This window comes from Grus americana, chromosome 1, assembly GCF_028858705.1.
Source record: "Grus americana isolate bGruAme1 chromosome 1, bGruAme1.mat, whole genome shotgun sequence".
In the NCBI taxonomy this organism is placed as follows: Eukaryota; Metazoa; Chordata; class Aves; order Gruiformes; family Gruidae; genus Grus; species Grus americana.
Window position 1 is genome coordinate 3,501,824 of NC_072852.1, and position 17,760 is coordinate 3,519,583.

Genomic DNA, 17,760 nt, shown 5'->3' on the forward strand with positions numbered 1-17,760 from the left:
GGACATATAGTCGGTGGACCATTCTGAAGAGCCCCTGTAAGATTTCCCATTCTTTTTCTCGTTACTGAAGTTTCTGACTGCTGAGTCCTAACAACGAAAAACACCCAGATGCTACTTGATGTGACAGTTTTAGCAAGCATGTGGTTTTACTTCTTTCTTCCCTTATGAATGAATGAAAAAATATTTGTTTTGTTTTCTTTCCCTTCCTATGAGACTGTGAGATGTGGTCAGAGACTTTGCAATCAACATTTAGGACTATACATCACCCATTGCTGATGCATTCGGTCCTGATATATATTAGCTGGGTTCATGCTCTTTCATTTCTTCTTCTCTAGTGGCAACACACCCATTGCAGTGTGGGGAACTCACCTAGACCTGATCCAAAACCCTCAGATCCGGGCAAAGCATGGTGGAAAGGAACACGTCAACGTGAGTATGGCTGCTGAGCTGGGGATCAATCACAGGAGGGGACATGTCCAAGGTGGTGAGAGAGGCTGTCTAACAGCTCAGGGGGTTGAAATCTCCTATTGCATCCAGAAAAGAGGGTATGACTTTCTTTCAGAAAGCTCACACAATCCTCTCTCCACGAAGGAGCACTGAACCAAAGAGGGAACAGAGAGGTGTCATGAAAGGTCATTCAGCTCCTGAGCCTGTTTCTTCTGTTGGCTCAAGGATACATGCCCTCTCTTTTGGCCCATGTACAACCTACGTTATTTATCAGCCATCCTGTACACAACTAGACCCACACTCAGGTTATTAGCTGAGCGTGCTGGGATCAGAAGGGACTGTGAATAATACCCTTTAGTACTACTGGCTCCACTCCCTGGACTATTTGGGATCCTGAAAGAGTGAATCCAGGTTTAACCAGCTAGATTTAAAGCCTAATTCAACTGTCAGTGACCACTGAGGAATCAGAAGCAGCTCTGTGGAGACCAGCAAGACTCTACCAAGGGCTGGGAGGACAATTCACTCAGAAGGAACCAATTACCAGTAGCTGCTGAGCAGCTCCAGATTGAGCTGTAAAAGGTGTGAATTTAGTTCCTCCAATTAGGAGACTCGGGAGCAGGAAGCACCTGCTGGTACCTACAGTACGTTGGAGGATGGGGCCATGAAACAGCATCTGAAAAAGTGTTGGCTGTGTATGGACACCTTCTGGGAGCATCTCAGAAGAAGAGGCTCCAAAAGTAAAAAGTACAGAGGGACTAATTGGGGTGGAGGCAGAAAGTCTGAGTCCTCTGCATTTCTCAGGTTTTAAGATTAATCCATGGGCTTTCCACCCAAGGTTCTCAAAGCACTTTGCAAACATTAAAATAATCTACTGCCACATAAGCAATGGTGAAACTGTGGTAGGTCCAAGCAGAAATTGCAGGAATGTGGGGTAGATTCATTTGCATCTGCAGTTTGCAGATTGAGACACCTAAATTTTGATCTTATCCCAACTCTGCCATCTCCCTTCATAAAACCAAATCCAAAGCAATTTTGTCACCTCACACCTTACCAGATTCAGGAAATATCTGTGGAGATAGGTTTCTGGGTCTGATGTGACTCTTGACTGGCAATCTCCCAGTCTCTCATGAACTCTGGGAAACACTGGTCCAACTGAAGATGCATATTCGTAGGTACGTTTTGGTTGTATTTCTGAGTACAGCACAGCCAAACACTTATCCAGCTTTCCTGCAGAATTAGAAGCCTGAATGACTTCATCTTATTCTTCCAGCAGACTCCAGCTCTTGCCTGACACAGTGGTCTCAATCAGTCATGCCATTGTGCAGATGATGAAGCCTATTCATCGTCTCACACATGCTCATGTAGAACTGCCCATCAGTTTTGCACTGGGAAGCACTCCAGTGCCTTTTCTTCCTTGTAAGAGCCATTACAGCAAAGAACATCTGACTTCCTTTACAATATGAAACTGGCTGGTCCAAGTCACTTTTCTATTGATTTGAGCCAAAGCAATATTAGCACTTGAGCTATGCTAGCTGAGATAATGAGTGTGCTCTCAGTGCTGGAGATATCAGACTAGTTTGGAGAAGATTCTCATATCGAGCACAGCAGGGATCCCATGGAGCTGGTGCTGTTTCCCCACAGAGCCTGGTGAGACCAGGATTGCATTGTGCTAGCAACCGTGACATAGAAAGATGAAGGTTCAGATCCTGAAGAACAACCAGACATCTAATTCCTAGTTATTTAAAATGGGAGTCAGGATAAAACGCTTTTCACAATCTATTACACATTTCCAAAATACGCAAAAAAGCAGGTCTTTGGCAGGGCTGGAAGCCAACTTCAGGGCCTCCCGAGATCTACCCCAATGTCTGCACCACCCCAGCTTCATTTCAGGTAACCTGATGTTCAAACAGGAATCCTGGGCACAGCTGAGCATGCACTGGACATACACTTTTGGAGTGATCCTGGGAGTATGAGAGCTAATTGCAGGGTGGTGCTGAGGCTTTCACTAGACTCTGGTGTACAATAAAAAAAGGAAGAACTTTCTGTTTCCAGAAGAAAATGAGATTAGGAGAAGATGATGACATTGGCAGCCCCAGAGGCTGAGGTCCCTCAGTGAAGAGGCACAGGATGCCCAATTACAGTGCAAACTGCTCCACACACCTTCCCCAACAAAGCTTTTCTAATCCCTTCCCAGCCTTGATTGCGTGATGGGTATGGGGTATGTTTTGAAGCAGTGGAGTACCAGCCTGACTCATGATAACCAAAGAGGTCTACTCCTCCCTCTCCTCCAGCAGTAGGTAGGCTAGCATTTCACTGGGAGGTATCTGTCCACCCATAGGTCTGGGGGCATCTTCCATAAACTCTGCTTGTGTTGGATTTTTTTCTCCAGAATTGTGAGGTGCAGAACAGCACGGAGATGACCTGCCAGGCTCCAGCGCTGGCTGTTGACCCCAATCACCAGTCTGAGCTTGCCGAGCGTCCAGAGGAGTTTGGCTTCATTCTTGACAACGTGCAGTCCCTGTTGATCCTCAACAAAACCAACTTCACCTACTATCCAAATCCCATCTTTGAGGTTTTCAATCCCTCGGGGATCCTGGAGTTGAAGCCAGGAAGCCCCATTATACTGAAGGTGAGATGAGGTCCGAGGCCTGTATGAGGAAGGACAAACAGATGCTGCCTATTGCCTCTCTGTGTCTGCCAGCACCCCACAAATCACAGTGGCATCCCAATTGCATCCCAGAAATTTCCTTCAGTCATTGCACCTACCATATCGCATCACATCAGAGTCACCACCTGCAAACACGAATCACTGCTCAGCAACTGCCAATACCCATAACTAAAAATTATAAACTCCTGCTGCAGCAACCTGTGTACAGCCTAAATTTGTACCCACTGCTGCTCACCAGAGAAGAATATTTTCTACCACTGCAACAGGGCTGGCAATTAAATACCCAAGTCTATTTCTTTCTTGGGTTTTCAAGACCTTCCTCTCACCCCTGGCTAAGTCCTACACCAGTCCTTTCTCATTTCTGTAATCTGAACAGCAATACAGAGAAGGAATGTTATGATCGAACATTTCCATATCAGCACTTCTATGTGGTGCATGTTTGGAAATTATTTGCAAAGTACCTTCTTGCATGTTTAGAAAGGGGTCTATTTTACGTGCCTGAATATGTTTTGTGAGGGCCTATTTGTGCAAGACTTATATGCAACGTTTCTCGTTTAGTTCCAGAGAGAGAGGAGCAAGAAAGGTTGCTTTGACTGATGACAGTCTGTAGCCATCCATGCTGTCCTCTGCAGGAGTTTCTAAATTGGCTTTTCCTCTCTGTGTTAGCGAATAGTGAACCACAAATCTCAAGTTAACACTTCTGTCACAGGAACAAACAAGTGGTGGAAGGCAAACACTTTCCTGATGGGTTTTTTTTTGGGGGGGTGATATTCCTTTCTTTCCAGGGCAAGAACCTGATCCCACCAGTGGCAGGAGGGAATGCCAAGCTGAACTACACCGTTCTGGTTGGTGAGAAGCCCTGTGCAGTGACCGTATCAGATGTGCAGCTTCTGTGCGAGTCCCCAAACCTCATTGGACGGCACAAGGTGATGGTAAGTGTTGCCTGAACCTCATCATCCTTTCTTCCTTGGGAGGGTTGGGAGGGCACACCGATGCTGACGAGCTGGCAGAGACCTCCCAGGAGTTTGCATCACCAATTGCCTTCCATAGATCCCTTCTTGACGTAATATCCCCATTATTCCCAGAAGAGTAACTTGGAGTCTTTATGGATAGTGAGGGACCTTTCGTAATCAAAACCTTTAATGAAAATTTGCATCTGTTTTCATATGGACTGTATGAATCCTAGATGCTCATGTGACTTCATATATGTAGCATGTTCCCTACCTGACACACTTCTTTAAATTCAGCATGGTCCCCAGCAATTACCAACATGCTGATGGCTAAAATTTACTTTTATGTAGGAGAATTAAACATGGAGGATATATCCAGTGCAACTGGACTTTGAGGTTTTGACATATATATATAACTTAATACACTCTTGCATATCCTTTCTGGAACCTGTGAAAAATGGACCTAGTGATTGTATCAGAGGGAGCTTCTCCTCCTCTCACCATTGATTTATTCACTCTTTCTTTACTTCCCTCTCAGTAATTTGCATTCCTCAGTGCTGTTGCTTGATAAACAGCACATCAGGAAACTCATCTGAATTGTACCAAGCTGTGGGTGGAAGCACAACAAAAGCTAACAACTGACATCAGACATACAGATGATCAATGTTTCTCATTCCTTGTGATCAACTTTTTTCCACCTCTCTGTTGACCTCCCAAAGCTGTATGTGTCACATATTTATTTATTTCAATGCAGTGAGACTCATAGAGGTTGATGAAGACACACTGCATGGCTCTTTAAAAAGAGAGTTTTCTGGGGACTTTTAGAAAATAGAGAGTTTATGGTGACCATTTTGGGTCTTATTTGTGACTGCTGCTGGGAGACCTCATACTGGCTACTTAACTTCTCTGTGCCAAAGTCTGTCATCTGGAAAATAGAGGTAATAATCCTTTTCAGCCATGCAAACATACCGTGGCTCTTGATTCATTGTAAAGAACATTAAGACACTCCAAGAGGAGCAATAATGACGTGAAAGATTTTCTCTGTGTGAATACCAAAGCTTTTGAACAAGGCAATATATGTTCCCTGTCATTATCATGAATATAATTAAGCATATGGTTAGTCAGAGATGGACAAAGCCAATCCTAGAGGGAGAAAACTCAAAGTCAGGTGAGCAATAATCAGCCCCTGGGGATCAGGGACGATGAACATCTGGTCAGGTTTTACTAATTGGGAAGACTCCCCTGCTCCTGCAGCCTGGGACAGCTTAAACGAAGCCATAGAGAAAAAAATAATCCCTTTCTGAGGACACTGATCAAACAAGAGATGCTGCTGGAAACATGGGAAGATGCTCACACTGAAGCCTGTTAATGAGCATCAATGTTAGGGGCAAGTTACAGATTTCTCGTTCAACTGCCAAAATTGAGGCAACCCTTTGACAGAGTCTGGGCTGGGAACCAAATACAGAAGGTCACCTGCGATGGAGGCCTGTGCTCAAGGATGGACTTTGTATCTGAAACTTACCAGGGGGACAGCTGGGCTGGGAAATGCCTCCTCCAGCATGGCACAGCATCCCTGTTGCTTGGGTTGGTACAAAATGTATCCCCATGTTTCAAATGAATGTCACTTTGATGGTCAAGATAATTGACAGGTAACTCTCCCAGGTCCTCCTCCCGTTTCTGTCAATGATTTACTGTGCAACCTTGAGTAAAATGCTGAACAAATCCTTTCTTGCAAAGTGAGGTGGCCTAGATCTGAGAGGCGACTATGGGACTGAATCAACCATTGCAACAATGAGATTATTTCTAAGGGAAGGAACAGTGACAGTGACACACGTTGATGTCAACAAATTTTTGCTCTAGTTCAGCTATCTTTTATACGATGACAGAGGTAAATACTTGAAAAAAATAGAAAATAACTAAAAGACCTCAGCAATGATCAATGAAGATTAACTAAAACCCAGAGGCAAACTCTTTTCCAAGGAAAAGAAAGAGACATAAGGCAGATCCATGAGAAACTGTGTTTGAGAAGATTTGCAATGAAGAAATGGAGTACATTTGAAGGGTTGCTGATAACTAGTGTAGTCATTTACATACGGAAAGTCACACTGGACTCTTTGTCTCTTGTCTCTGAGAAATGGTCAAATATAGCAATTGAAGTGCAGGGCACAATTCATCTTGTCCTAAGGTGGGCACTTACATTTGGCTAGGGCAAACTTGCACCAGAAGAGACTTTACCACAGTCAAGTTTTGCACAACAGGAACTGCTGAAGTGCTACAGGTGGCCCCTAAGGCTTTGCTGGAGAAAACTGGGCTCTGCCATAGTGCTATTTAGAACAAATTCATGATTAATAAGCTTAACAGGTGGTCAAACTGTTGTTTGGTAATATAGAGGCCTCATGTTCAGTCTTCTGGAAGGTATAAATACCTTCCTTCAAAACCACTCAGTGGCCCAAGAAATAAAGTAGAGCTATATCTACATATTTGATTGTTTTTGTTTTAAATGCTTACAACAGTACTGCAGCCTTGCAGGCTTTCTTCTTCAAGAGACAGATTCTCTCAGATCGTGGTGGTTTGATTTGTGGACTGTGAGGTCTTCTCAGTGTTGAAACCACCTTTAGAAAGTAAAGCACTGGGGCTAACTTTGTTAGACACCTACCTCCAGGAGTCTAGATCCCCTTATAGCTAATGGAGAGAAATGGGAACTTCCACTGAATAAAACGTCTCATCCTAATGTCAAAGCAGGTGTCAAAAGCAGCTCACATAAATCACATTCTGAAAATGTGTTTTCTCTGTATCGACTCTGAAAGCATGCTGTCATGTCTAACTCAGATGTGCCTGTCGAATATTTGGTGAGAGGAATCCCACCCATGGAGATTGGCTGTTCTGCGAGCTTTGAGGATGGACCTGCACTGGGGATTGGGACAGGGTTGTTTGATTCTAGCCTGATACTCCTTGAATGGACTCATCTGACTGCAAGGCTTGGAGGAAAAGGGCCACTGTCAGAAACAGAAGATTAAATATAATGAATCTATTTATTGATCCACTATGATAGAGAGGAAATTGTGCAAACTGGTGAGCAAATTTTGCTGGCAGGATTTGGAACAGTGGTCTGGGACAAAAGGTAGCAGCTTTCAGTGCTTAGATTAGCATGTGAGTTTGGCAGTTTGTCCTCTCAGCTGAGCTTGCCACATACCAATACCAAACCTCTGTTCTTTGCAAGCTTTGTAAGTGAGTTGGGTCTTGTATCTTGGAATAGATGGGAAAACTAGTTACTGCTGCATCCTCAACTTGTTCTTGGCCACTGAAGATGCTCTAGAAGTCATCAATGTCATACTACAGGAATGGTCACCTTGGAACTCTATTACTTGGTCAGATGAGCTTAGTTTTGGTTTTGTTTCTCAATGTGGACATTGTTGTCTCTCTATAGCCCGTGCCAAATACTTAGGAGTATCTGGGTGATAAGAGGACCTTGTGGATGGAAATTACGTATTTCCAGACATTCACCTTTGTCCTGACAAAGACATAAGGGTTACAGCTAGGTGACTTTTGGCCAGGATCCACTGAATAACAGCCCACAGCTGGTGCTAGAGCAAAACAGACATCTTCTCGGAGGTTGTAACTGGGGCTAGAATAATTTCTAGGAGATGATGGGGTCACAGAAATTCATGTCCCCAAGGGCTGTGGTGGTAAGGAGTGACAGCAGCTGGGAAACTTTTCATTAACTCATGACTGTCTGCTCTGAAGTCTCTTCTTCTGGCTCCAACCCTTCCTCCCTGGGCTGGTTTCTTTCTTCTGCAACCTAGAGAAGAAACCCAAGTAGGTGCCTGAACTGAAGCATGGGAGACCTGGGATTAATGTGTATGCAGGCAGGCTGGATACAGGCTGATTAACCGAGAGCCAGTGGGATGAAGGACAGGGCTGGCCACCAGGCTGGGAGGTGGAGGATGTTTTCACTGGCTGCTGCGGGAGCTGGGAAGGTGAGGGAGAGCTCCTGATAAAGGAGGAAGAGAAAGGTTGAATTGCATGCTGCAATGGTCCCAGTTGCTGTGGGAGGGGAAGCACGTAGTCCTGGGGTCTTGACTGCAATTCTGCCTGGAAGCAAGATTTTGCACTTTATGCAGGGCCTGCTGTGCGTCTCTGTGATAAAGCTCAGCTGGGGTGAAGTGATGGGGCTCGTCACTGTGTCACAATCCTTCAAGTTCTTTGCATGGCATCTTCCTAGCTTTATGTTAATCTATAACTAATGTTCCTCTACCACAGCACAGTCCTAGAAGGTTTCTTTTTATACCTCAGGCTAGTCAGCAGTGCTTTTCCCCCTGCCATTCAAACTTATCCTACTCTACAAATGGCCTTGACCAAGTAGTACCCCATGGGATAACTGCTGGGAGTGGTGTTCATGTTGTAAAAATGGGCTCCTAGCAGACTTGCTTCAGCAAAGCATTTTGTTGGGCTCACAGCAGTACTGCCTGCAGGGTTTCTTTCTGGCTGCTAAAAGCAAGGTCCTCACACAGCAGCTTGTCCCAGAGGCTGGCAGCAGCCCTGGGAACCTCCAGAAATGCATGGAGAGCAGAAAGCTGTCCCCTTGGTGAGCATCTGCAGTCACTCTGCCAATATGTGGCTAGGAGAGGGGCTGTAAAGAGCATGGTCCAGGCTCTGTGGCTTTTGTGTTCGGGTTTTTTTCCCTATCCCAGTGGCTTCCAAATACAGTTTTCTCCGCTTAAAGAGTCAAAAGCAAATTGTGAGTCTGATTTCTACACTCCAGCTGTCCTGACTGCCACTGTGCCAGCTGTCTGGGTCAGATGTCCCCAGTCCCACTCTGAGGTTAGGACCCATTGGATCATAATCATGAGCTGTGTCCCCTGTGTGCACTTTGGGACTAAATGTCATCAGGGCAGTCCAGCACAAAGCAGATCTTTGGGAAAGGAATGGAAAACCCAGAATGAACGCCAAACTGCTATATAGCCAGAGCATTGGGACTGGTGAGATTTGTCTCACCAGAAATCCTTTGTTGGTTGGGTTCCTGGTCACTCTGTCAACAGAGGTGCTTCTGCATGACATTTCAGGTGTTTTTTAGCCATTCTCTATCCAAGTACTTCATACTTGTTTAACTTGGGAGACAAGAGGAGGTCTTCATTCAGCCTTAGTCATGGAGATGATGGAATTCTTCTGTGTTCCTGCTTGTTTGGCAATTTCAATGTGACTTTTTCCTGCCTTCCCTCTAGGCTCGTGTAGGAGGGATGGAGTTCTCCCCAGGGATGGTCTACATCTCTCCAGACAGCCCTCTCAGCTTGCCAGCTATTATCAGCATTGCGGTGGCCGGTGGCCTGCTCATCATCTTCATTGTGGCTGTGTTGATTGCGTACAAGCGCAAATCCAGAGAAAGCGACCTCACCCTCAAGCGTCTACAGATGCAGATGGACAACCTGGAGTCCAGGGTGGCACTGGAGTGCAAAGAAGGTAGGATGAGGAAGGAAGGCTGACACTTAGTAGAAGAGAGAGCCACAAAGCATAGAGCCAAAATATCACCAAGGAACAGGAGTGTTGAACCCTGTGGTCTGGCTCAAGCCTGCATCTAATCTGACTTTGCCTATTTTCCCTAAGTCCAGCCTTCCTCCGTCCAAGCTGTATTTGCCAATTCATTGTCCAGGGAGAGCCTTGGCATGTGTCCCTGGGGAAAGGCTGTGTTGTAGGAAAGGTGGGATTGCTCTTGTCCACCTTCTTCCTCTCCACATGTTGCTTCTCCACTTGTACCTCAGTCTCACGTACATGACTCTGAGGGCTTTTCCCATCACAGTGAGGGAGATCTGGACTGTCATTGCTACATGAGTTGTTCCTCTTTTGTGTCAGCCTTTGCAGAGCTACAGACAGATATTCATGAGCTGACAAGTGATCTGGATGGAGCTGGGATCCCCTTCCTCGATTACCGAACCTATACCATGAGAGTGCTTTTCCCTGGCATTGAAGATCATCCGGTCCTGAGGGATCTGGAGGTAAGAAATAAACATCTCCTGCTTCTGGTTCCTCTCATGCCTCCTTGTCCTGAATGCAAGAAATGTTGTATCAGTGGTACAGACATGATGGCTTACAATGCTGTGTTGTACCAGAAACAAAACATTACCTTATTAAAAATCCAGGTTGAAAGGGGAAGATGATTGCTGCTATCTCAGATGTTAAATTCTGTTTGATCACTTATCTATTTGGAAGAGTCTCATAGATCTATGTGCATTAGGTCTACTGTATTAAGCTCCGCCTTGGCCGTCATCCCACTGGGGTTTGCTTTTTTGACTGGATTTATTAGTTACAGATGTGCAGGGGCCAGGAAAAAGGTTGTAGGACAGAGCAGCATAGCTGTCTGTGTCACTCCAGATTTGCACAACACTGACACTGCCAAGAAGCCTTTTTTTCCTGGTAACACTTATATAGAAATAACCTGCAGTCACTGAAGGAGATTTGCAGGGAAGTCAGAAAACCACAGCATCACTCTGCCCATACCCTGCCCTCATCTGCCTCCTCTCCCCAACTCTCCAGACCACAGCGGTGGGAGGACAGTGAGACATTGCCCAGCACTGTTGGGATCTGCACACAGCCAACATTACCTCACTGGCGTCAATGAGTTTGATGGGACCCTGGGTGAGGTCTGCCCATGCTGCAAAACTCCTTCAGGCTTTGGCAGATGGACAGGATCTGCTCCAGGGATACCTGGGCCAGAGAAGCAGGGGTTACACCATGGCCAAGGCCAGGGAGGTCGTTGGCTGAGCTCTCTGCAAAGTCTTTGGCAAGCTCTGAGCTTCAGAGAGGCTCTGGCATGGGCTGGTGAGATTGCTGGAGGCCAAGACTGGGGTTAGTTGGCAGACAGGAGAAACAGGAGCTGGCACAGGCAATACCATGCTTGGTTGGCTGTGTAATCAGAGGTACCTGGTCGTCTTTGCTCCTTCCCTTCAGAAGAGCCAAAATTCATCAAACTATATGGAGAGAACCATTAAAAAAACCTGATCTGTCATCAACGAGGACTTGTGGGATTGTGTAGGAGGCTGAGTTACACATTGACTACCGTAGATATTTGCCTTTGGGGTGCAGGTAGAGTGACCTCGAGCTGCCTTCCCTCAGGAAGAGTAGCTCAGCAGCTTCAACAAATGAGCACAAGAGATGAGGGGTGATGAATCTCTCTCACACATATGTATACACACACACTTTCATCATACCCACAGCCAATTTGAATCTCTATATTCATTAACCTCAGCCACCTGACCACAGAATAGCATCTGACCCCTATAGAGGTTTTAGCATGGATGCTCCCATATGCAGATACATACAGAGAGACACAGAGCTAATGTTTCGATCTGCCACCTTTGATCTCTTCTTCCTTTCATTTCATTCATCTTTTTTTTCCCCCTTAATCCTCTGTAAAGCTTCAACAGCTCTTTCAGTTTCAATATCTTTGGGTACCAACGTATCAGGGAAGACAGTTCCCACTCTGCTCCCTTCTCTGTAGCACCTAGAAAGAGTTGCTATTTATTGGAAAAGGCCCCAGCATAGATCCCGCAGTGAGCAGGTCTTACTTATTTCCAGTTCATTTGCTAATTAACTGCTTCCAGATGCAGTACAAAATACTTTTCTTATTTTTTTTCTAATTCTCCATAATAACCCAGGGATAGACAATATTAAATGTTCAAGCGAGTGAGTTAGAAATAATTATTGGCGGGATCGGTGGTAGTGGTTGGTTGGCTGTCTCAAGCTATTTACTAAGTAATTTATTTGCTGTATGCAAAAAGAGTTAAGTTCTAATTTCCAGAATGAAAAAGTAATGACTATTTAAGGGGCCTTGCATTACTTGGTTGTTTAAGCATGCCAACTTGTTTTGGATTAAAGTGCCAAATCTGGTTGCTTATTAATACATACATGAGTCAGTGACATGTGTTGCTCTCTGTTGAGAACCTCCAGCTTCCAGGGAAGCTTTTTCAAGGGCTGGAAAAGATTCAGCAACATGGAGGAATGAGTTTGGGGTTTTCTGTTTAGGCTCCATCTTTGTCTAGAGCCAGAAGGACCAGAAAAAGCAAAGCCCACTGTAGACTGTGCAGGCCAGGGTCCAGTGTCGAGGTCCTAAATTGTTCTCTATAAAAACTAGTTCACCAGCCTCTCACAGCTGAGAAATATATTAGAAACTTATCAACCTCTCTGTTTCCAAACCATCTCACTTCCCAAGCCCAGGGGTCCTACTGCAGTGGGACCTCTAAGACAGGTCCCAGCTCATGGTGTCCTCTCACACCTTCATCTATCTAGTTCTTCAACCTAAGGCCCAGCTGCATGCTCACAACCTCAGCCACTGCCTCACCACATCTCTTCATCTCTTCAAAACCTGACCCCAGGCTCTCTTCCCCATTCACTTACTGCCTTTCTCAGCTTCTTACAGCTGAACTCTAAATCTCTGTAATCAGGTTTCTTGCAGGGATGAAAAAGGTGTTAGGTGGAGATAGAGTGAGACTTCAGTCTGACTACAGTAAAAATACAATGTGGTAGGGTGGCACATACAGACAGTGACAATCTCTTTTTAATGTACTGTTCAGGGAGGGAAACACAGGGTTGGAAAGTATTCGTCTGGCTGTGGCTAGGAGGTCTCTCAGGCTTCCTAATCGTCAGATGATGTATGGACTCTCTTCCTTTTTACAGGACTATCCTGTGATGCAGAAAGAAGGATTCACCTGCCTGCTAGATGCAAGAATTTTTATTTTTTTTTAATTGTTTCTGCTATTTGAAGCAGCTTTTCCCTTTCCCCTGTCTCAGAACTGTCTTCTACTTGATGTCACAGTGTATAGTTGGAGGGGCTGGAGGGATGAGGGCAGAGAGGTAGCAAAGGGTCTGTGACCCATTTGGGAGAGGTCTGACAGTGGGGAGCAAGGGAAAGGTATAAACTCCATTTCTTCTTGTGCAGGTCCCTGGCTATAGGCAGGAACGGGTGGAGAAAGGCCTGAAGCTCTTTGCCCAGCTCATCAACAACAAGGTTTTCCTGCTGTCCTTCATCCGTACGCTGGAGTCCCAGCGCAGCTTCTCCATGCGGGATCGTGGTAACGTGGCCTCGCTGATCATGACGGTGCTGCAGAGCAAGCTGGAGTATGCTACTGATGTCCTCAAACAGCTCTTGGCCGACCTCATAGACAAAAATCTGGAGAGCAAGAACCACCCTAAGCTGCTGCTCCGGAGGTAAGGATACCTGGGGCTGGAGTGAGCTGGTCTGAGCAACCTGTGCCACATTGTCTGACGTAAGCATGCTAGTTACCTTTGGAAGAAAGGGGCAAATTTGCTTGATTTTTGTTTGTGCAGCAGGGTGTGAAATCAGGATGGTATACAGCCACAGTTCACGTGACCCCATAGGGCTGGCATGAAGCTGTTTGCAGAGCGGGGTGAATAAGGCAAGTAGGGCTGAATGAAGACTGAATCGCTGTCCCTTTCTGTTTTCCTGCTCGTTTAAGACTTCCTGACAGAGCATTCCTTTCAGCACGTGTGTCTGTAGACTGCTCCATCTCCTCCCTAACCAAAAAGTAGTCAGTGATTAACAGTTAGAGAACTGAACTACTTCTGGATTTCGATGTGGATCTTCCAGAAAGCTTCACAAGGGCAGCAAAAGCCTGTACCTCCTAATCCTTATTTTGGACTCTTTGTGTGCTTAAGATGTTCATTGATGCTTATGTTTCCTTTGAACTTGAAAACTCCAATTGCTTTGTGTAGGACCTATGAGTACATCACATAGAACAGGCTGTACTATATCCCTGGTGACTATGTCACCTGCTGCCTTCTCCTGCCTGGGACATGGACTGCCCTGCTGTGTTTCTTGTTCATGAGTTAACTACAGATACATGGAGAATCTTCTTCAAGCTGCATTGTGGGATCTTCTGTCTCTCCCTGAGCATTGATGCTTGGAGCTTGTTGAAGCCAGTAGCAGAGCTGAGCAGGACAACAGAACTGGTTTCATATCAGGCACAAGTTTGGGTCAGTGCTTCTTGGCCAGGTCTAAGGTTTAACCACCAGGGTTGCATGGGAACCCTCGAATTAGAAATCTACTGCTTTGTTATGAAAGTGTTTTCCCTGCCTAGGGAAATGCTGGCTCTCCTCCCTTTAGGATCATATTCATCCCCTTTTCATGGTCTGAACCAATCCTTCTGATTCAAGCCAGGACCCTAAGTAAAATCAGAGGGAGTCTACTGGTGCTGAATGGCCTTTGCCACTGCTCAGAGCCAACTTTGAGGAGCCCTCAGCTGATTACGATGGACAGCTTGGGCAGGGAAGAGATGTGTGGTGCCCGCTGGGAGGGTTTTCATCTGGCACACAGCCCACCATGGAGAACAGCAAAAAAAAAAGAAGGGACTTTCTGACATTCAGGGTAGCAAAGCCAGGGGCAGAGACTGGACTTGGCTTTGATGTCAGTTGACTCCCCGATGTGATTCAAGCCCTACCCTTTATGACCAGCATGACTAACTAACTTCCAATTTGCTTTTTCTCCCTGGCTGATTTTAGGACAGAGTCTGTGGCTGAGAAGATGCTCACCAACTGGTTCACCTTCCTTCTGTACAAGTTCCTCAAGGTAAAAGAAGCAGCATGCCTGGATGAACAGCTGCTTTAACACATTTCCTCTTGGTGAGGTTTAGTTGGGGCAAAAACTTCCCAGATATAAAGGAAAAGGCTTTTTTTTTTCCTCTGGAGAAAGCACACTGCCTAATGGGAGAGGGGCTGTTTTCTGATCCAGGGAGAACAAAGAGGGACATTTTGTTAGAGAAGCAGCCTGTTGGTCTTAGTCCTGTACAGAGGTGGAATCTAAGGGTCAGTGCTGAAACACGAAGGATTTCAGAGCCTGGTGGAGAAGTGTATTGAAAATGCCCTCATTTTACTAGCAGACACCGACCTCCATCATGTGGTCACCTGTATTTTCAGTGCATAGTGGCTGGAGATCTCCTCCCATCCCAGTTCAGAGGCAGTACTGAGGCCCAGTGCCTCCATCATACTTAACCTGCTTCATCCACAACATAACCAGATCCCTGCTTAATTTGATTTAAGGCTGAGTCCAAGCTCTTCCTGGCATTAGGCTGCCTCAAGCCTGCCCTGGGCATGGCCACACACCCTCTGAGTTCAGAGGGATGGATGGAATACCCCATGTAAACCTGACTGCCGCATCCAGAGCCCAGCATGGGCTGAGGCTGTTGCTGCTTTTGATAGCATTGGCTTTGCAGGACACTCATCAACAGAAGAGTAAAAAGACTTGAGACACCCCCTGAACCCTCTTGTTCCTCCTGGTGGGTCTCCTTAAGGTGGTGTTCAGTAAAAAATAGAGACTTTCAGCCCTTGAGACCTGCCACTGACTGCTAGGTGATGGCAGTTTCTTCTTGGGGACCCACATTGAGCCTTAAGCATGCTCACTGCTCTGGCACTGGCATTTCTGGAAGAAGCTGGGCTCTGCACCTCTCCCCCACTCCCAATGCGGTTGCAAGATATCCTTACACCTTACATTTGGACAGGATAGCCACCCTCTGCCCAGAAATTCAAGGCTTTCCAAATCTATCCCATTCCCCTGAGCCTTCCCCAAGTACAACCTGTCCAAGGATGAATGCATGGGAAAGTTTTGAAGGTCCCTGGAAGGTAATTTCAGTGACTTCAGTACCAGATTCCTGCTTTCAGCTGAAAGGAAAAGATATAAGGAGGTGAAACTCTAAAGCACTGCTTTTGTAATAGGCTTTTTCCCCCCACTCAGCTACTTGTCTTCTTGCCTTAGCCTGAACAGAGGCCTGATAAGGGCAAGAGACAGGCACACAGAAGCAATATGCTGCTGGCAGATAAGCTAATTAAGTGGGAGACAGGTGTAGGAACTGAGAAAGGGGCCACTTTGCTTCAGATGATTATTAACTTGTTTTTGCCGGGATTTACACCAGAGGAAAATGACCTTACTCATTGAGTTGGGACACACTGCAAGAGGGGAGGGCAAGGTGGGGAGGAGGGGAGGAAGAATGGAGAGATGAAAGGGAATGGAAGCAACAGAAGAAAGCACGAGGAGGCATGCATGTCAGCAGATGTGCGGAGGGAGGACAGCAAGGGGGGAGAGGCCAGGAAAAGCATGGGAAGAGGAGTGCGGTGAGCGCGAATGATGGGATGATTCGAAGGAGAAATTAGGGAGAGGGTTGCTTTGCTGGCCCTGCCTGTGGGCTGCTTGTTGCTGTCCTGTGCTGGACCCCACACACCTGACATCACCAGTGCAACTGTACAGATCCAGGGGCACATGTCCCCTGGGTGATGGAGCTGCTCCTGCACGAGCATACCTATTTACCTCCAGCATGAGAGTGCTCAGGGAGACTGTGGGCTCTGCCCAGACACCCAGGATGGGGCACTATCCATCTCCCTTTCAGACCTGTCTCTGGGTCCTCCAGGATCCATCACCACCAGCTCCAGTGCAAAGCTCTGGCCCGGTGGCAATTGCTTGAGCAGCTCCTACAAGGCTCTGCTAGTCCCAGCACTTCCAAGGAGCACTGACAGCATTTTCCCATGACAGGACACTCAAGAGTGCTGGTGGCCTTCTGTGGAACTGGAGGGTCACCTCTATTCCCGGGCTGTATGGAACGGACTGATTCCCACTGATGTATCTGTCTCAGGTGGTTGGGGATGACAAGACGTGGCAGTCATTGAGATGCTATGTAGATTGAGTTCTCACCTCTGCTCCTCCTGTTTCACTTCATGGTTGTCTCTCACCCCTGCAGGAGTGTGCTGGCGAACCTCTGTTCTCCCTTTTCTGTGCCATCAAGCAGCAGATGGAAAAGGGTCCCATTGACTCAATCACTGGGGAGGCACGGTACTCACTGAGTGAGGACAAGCTTATCAGACAGCAGATTGATTACAAGACACTGGTGAGTGCTCTGAGCACACTTTCCTATGGGCTTGTCCGGCATCATCTACCAAAAGGGGGTTTAGAGAAAAGAAGCCAGTGATGGGCATGCTGGCCCTCTGGGACAATTTATTCTTGCAACCCAGCAGGGTAACCCTGCTGAAGACTGACTAGTCGCATCCTCTAACATAGCAAGGTTTGTGGCTGAAGCATCTGCTTGCAAAGCATGTTTGCAAAGCTGGCTGCTTCCAAGTTACTTTGATTGTGCCTTGCCCCATGACCAGAGCATCTCCAGCTCCCAAAAAGCACTGCCTGTTCTCTGAAAGCGTCTGCACTCGTTGCAGGGTAGGCTGACAGTGCCAATCCTTTACCATTGCTTGGACTAAGTGAGGTCCAGGAGCACTGGAAGACAAGCGTGAACCTTGTGTCATGAATATGCCAGTGAATGTGAAGACAATAGATACGGGCAATTTACTCTATTCTGTTAGACAAAATTCTTCCTAGTGTCTACCCCTTTCCCTGGGAGTGATGCCCACCTTTTCAATATCCCTATGAGTTGTAAGTCAAAGGTAACAATCTTCCTACAGCAGAAAGGTGGGGTTGCCACTGCAAACTGTCACCACTCTGTGCTCTTCCCTGGCAGGAGTGTGATGTCCATGATGGAGTTTCTTCCTCCTCACTCTTGGGTCCCCCCAGGGGTATCTTCATTCCCCCTCTCCCCATGCCCTGCTCCCCTCTCCCTGGTCCCCAGCACCAGTGGCAGAGCTGCCCAGCTCCAGCCCGGGCACACCAAGATCTGGTGTTTGCTGGGCAGTGCCTGCCCGGGGCGGCAGCCC

General features: G+C 46.6%; 1 protein-coding gene across 3 annotated transcripts in view; it reads left to right on the forward strand.

Moving 5' to 3' along the window:
• PLXNA4 (plexin A4) overlaps window positions 1-17,760 on the forward strand; it is a 454,779-nt gene that overhangs the window by 394,362 nt on the left and 42,657 nt on the right. For all 3 annotated transcript variants that reach the window (XM_054806078.1, XM_054806099.1, XM_054806089.1), the window contains exons 17-24: window positions 336-429; window positions 2,837-3,076; window positions 3,901-4,047; window positions 9,288-9,522; window positions 9,913-10,055; window positions 12,995-13,263; window positions 14,575-14,641; window positions 16,800-16,946. In XM_054806078.1, coding sequence (XP_054662053.1) covers window positions 336-429; window positions 2,837-3,076; window positions 3,901-4,047; window positions 9,288-9,522; window positions 9,913-10,055; window positions 12,995-13,263; window positions 14,575-14,641; window positions 16,800-16,946 — 1,342 coding nt within the window. The remainder of the gene's footprint in view (window positions 1-335; window positions 430-2,836; window positions 3,077-3,900; window positions 4,048-9,287; window positions 9,523-9,912; window positions 10,056-12,994; window positions 13,264-14,574; window positions 14,642-16,799; window positions 16,947-17,760) is intronic.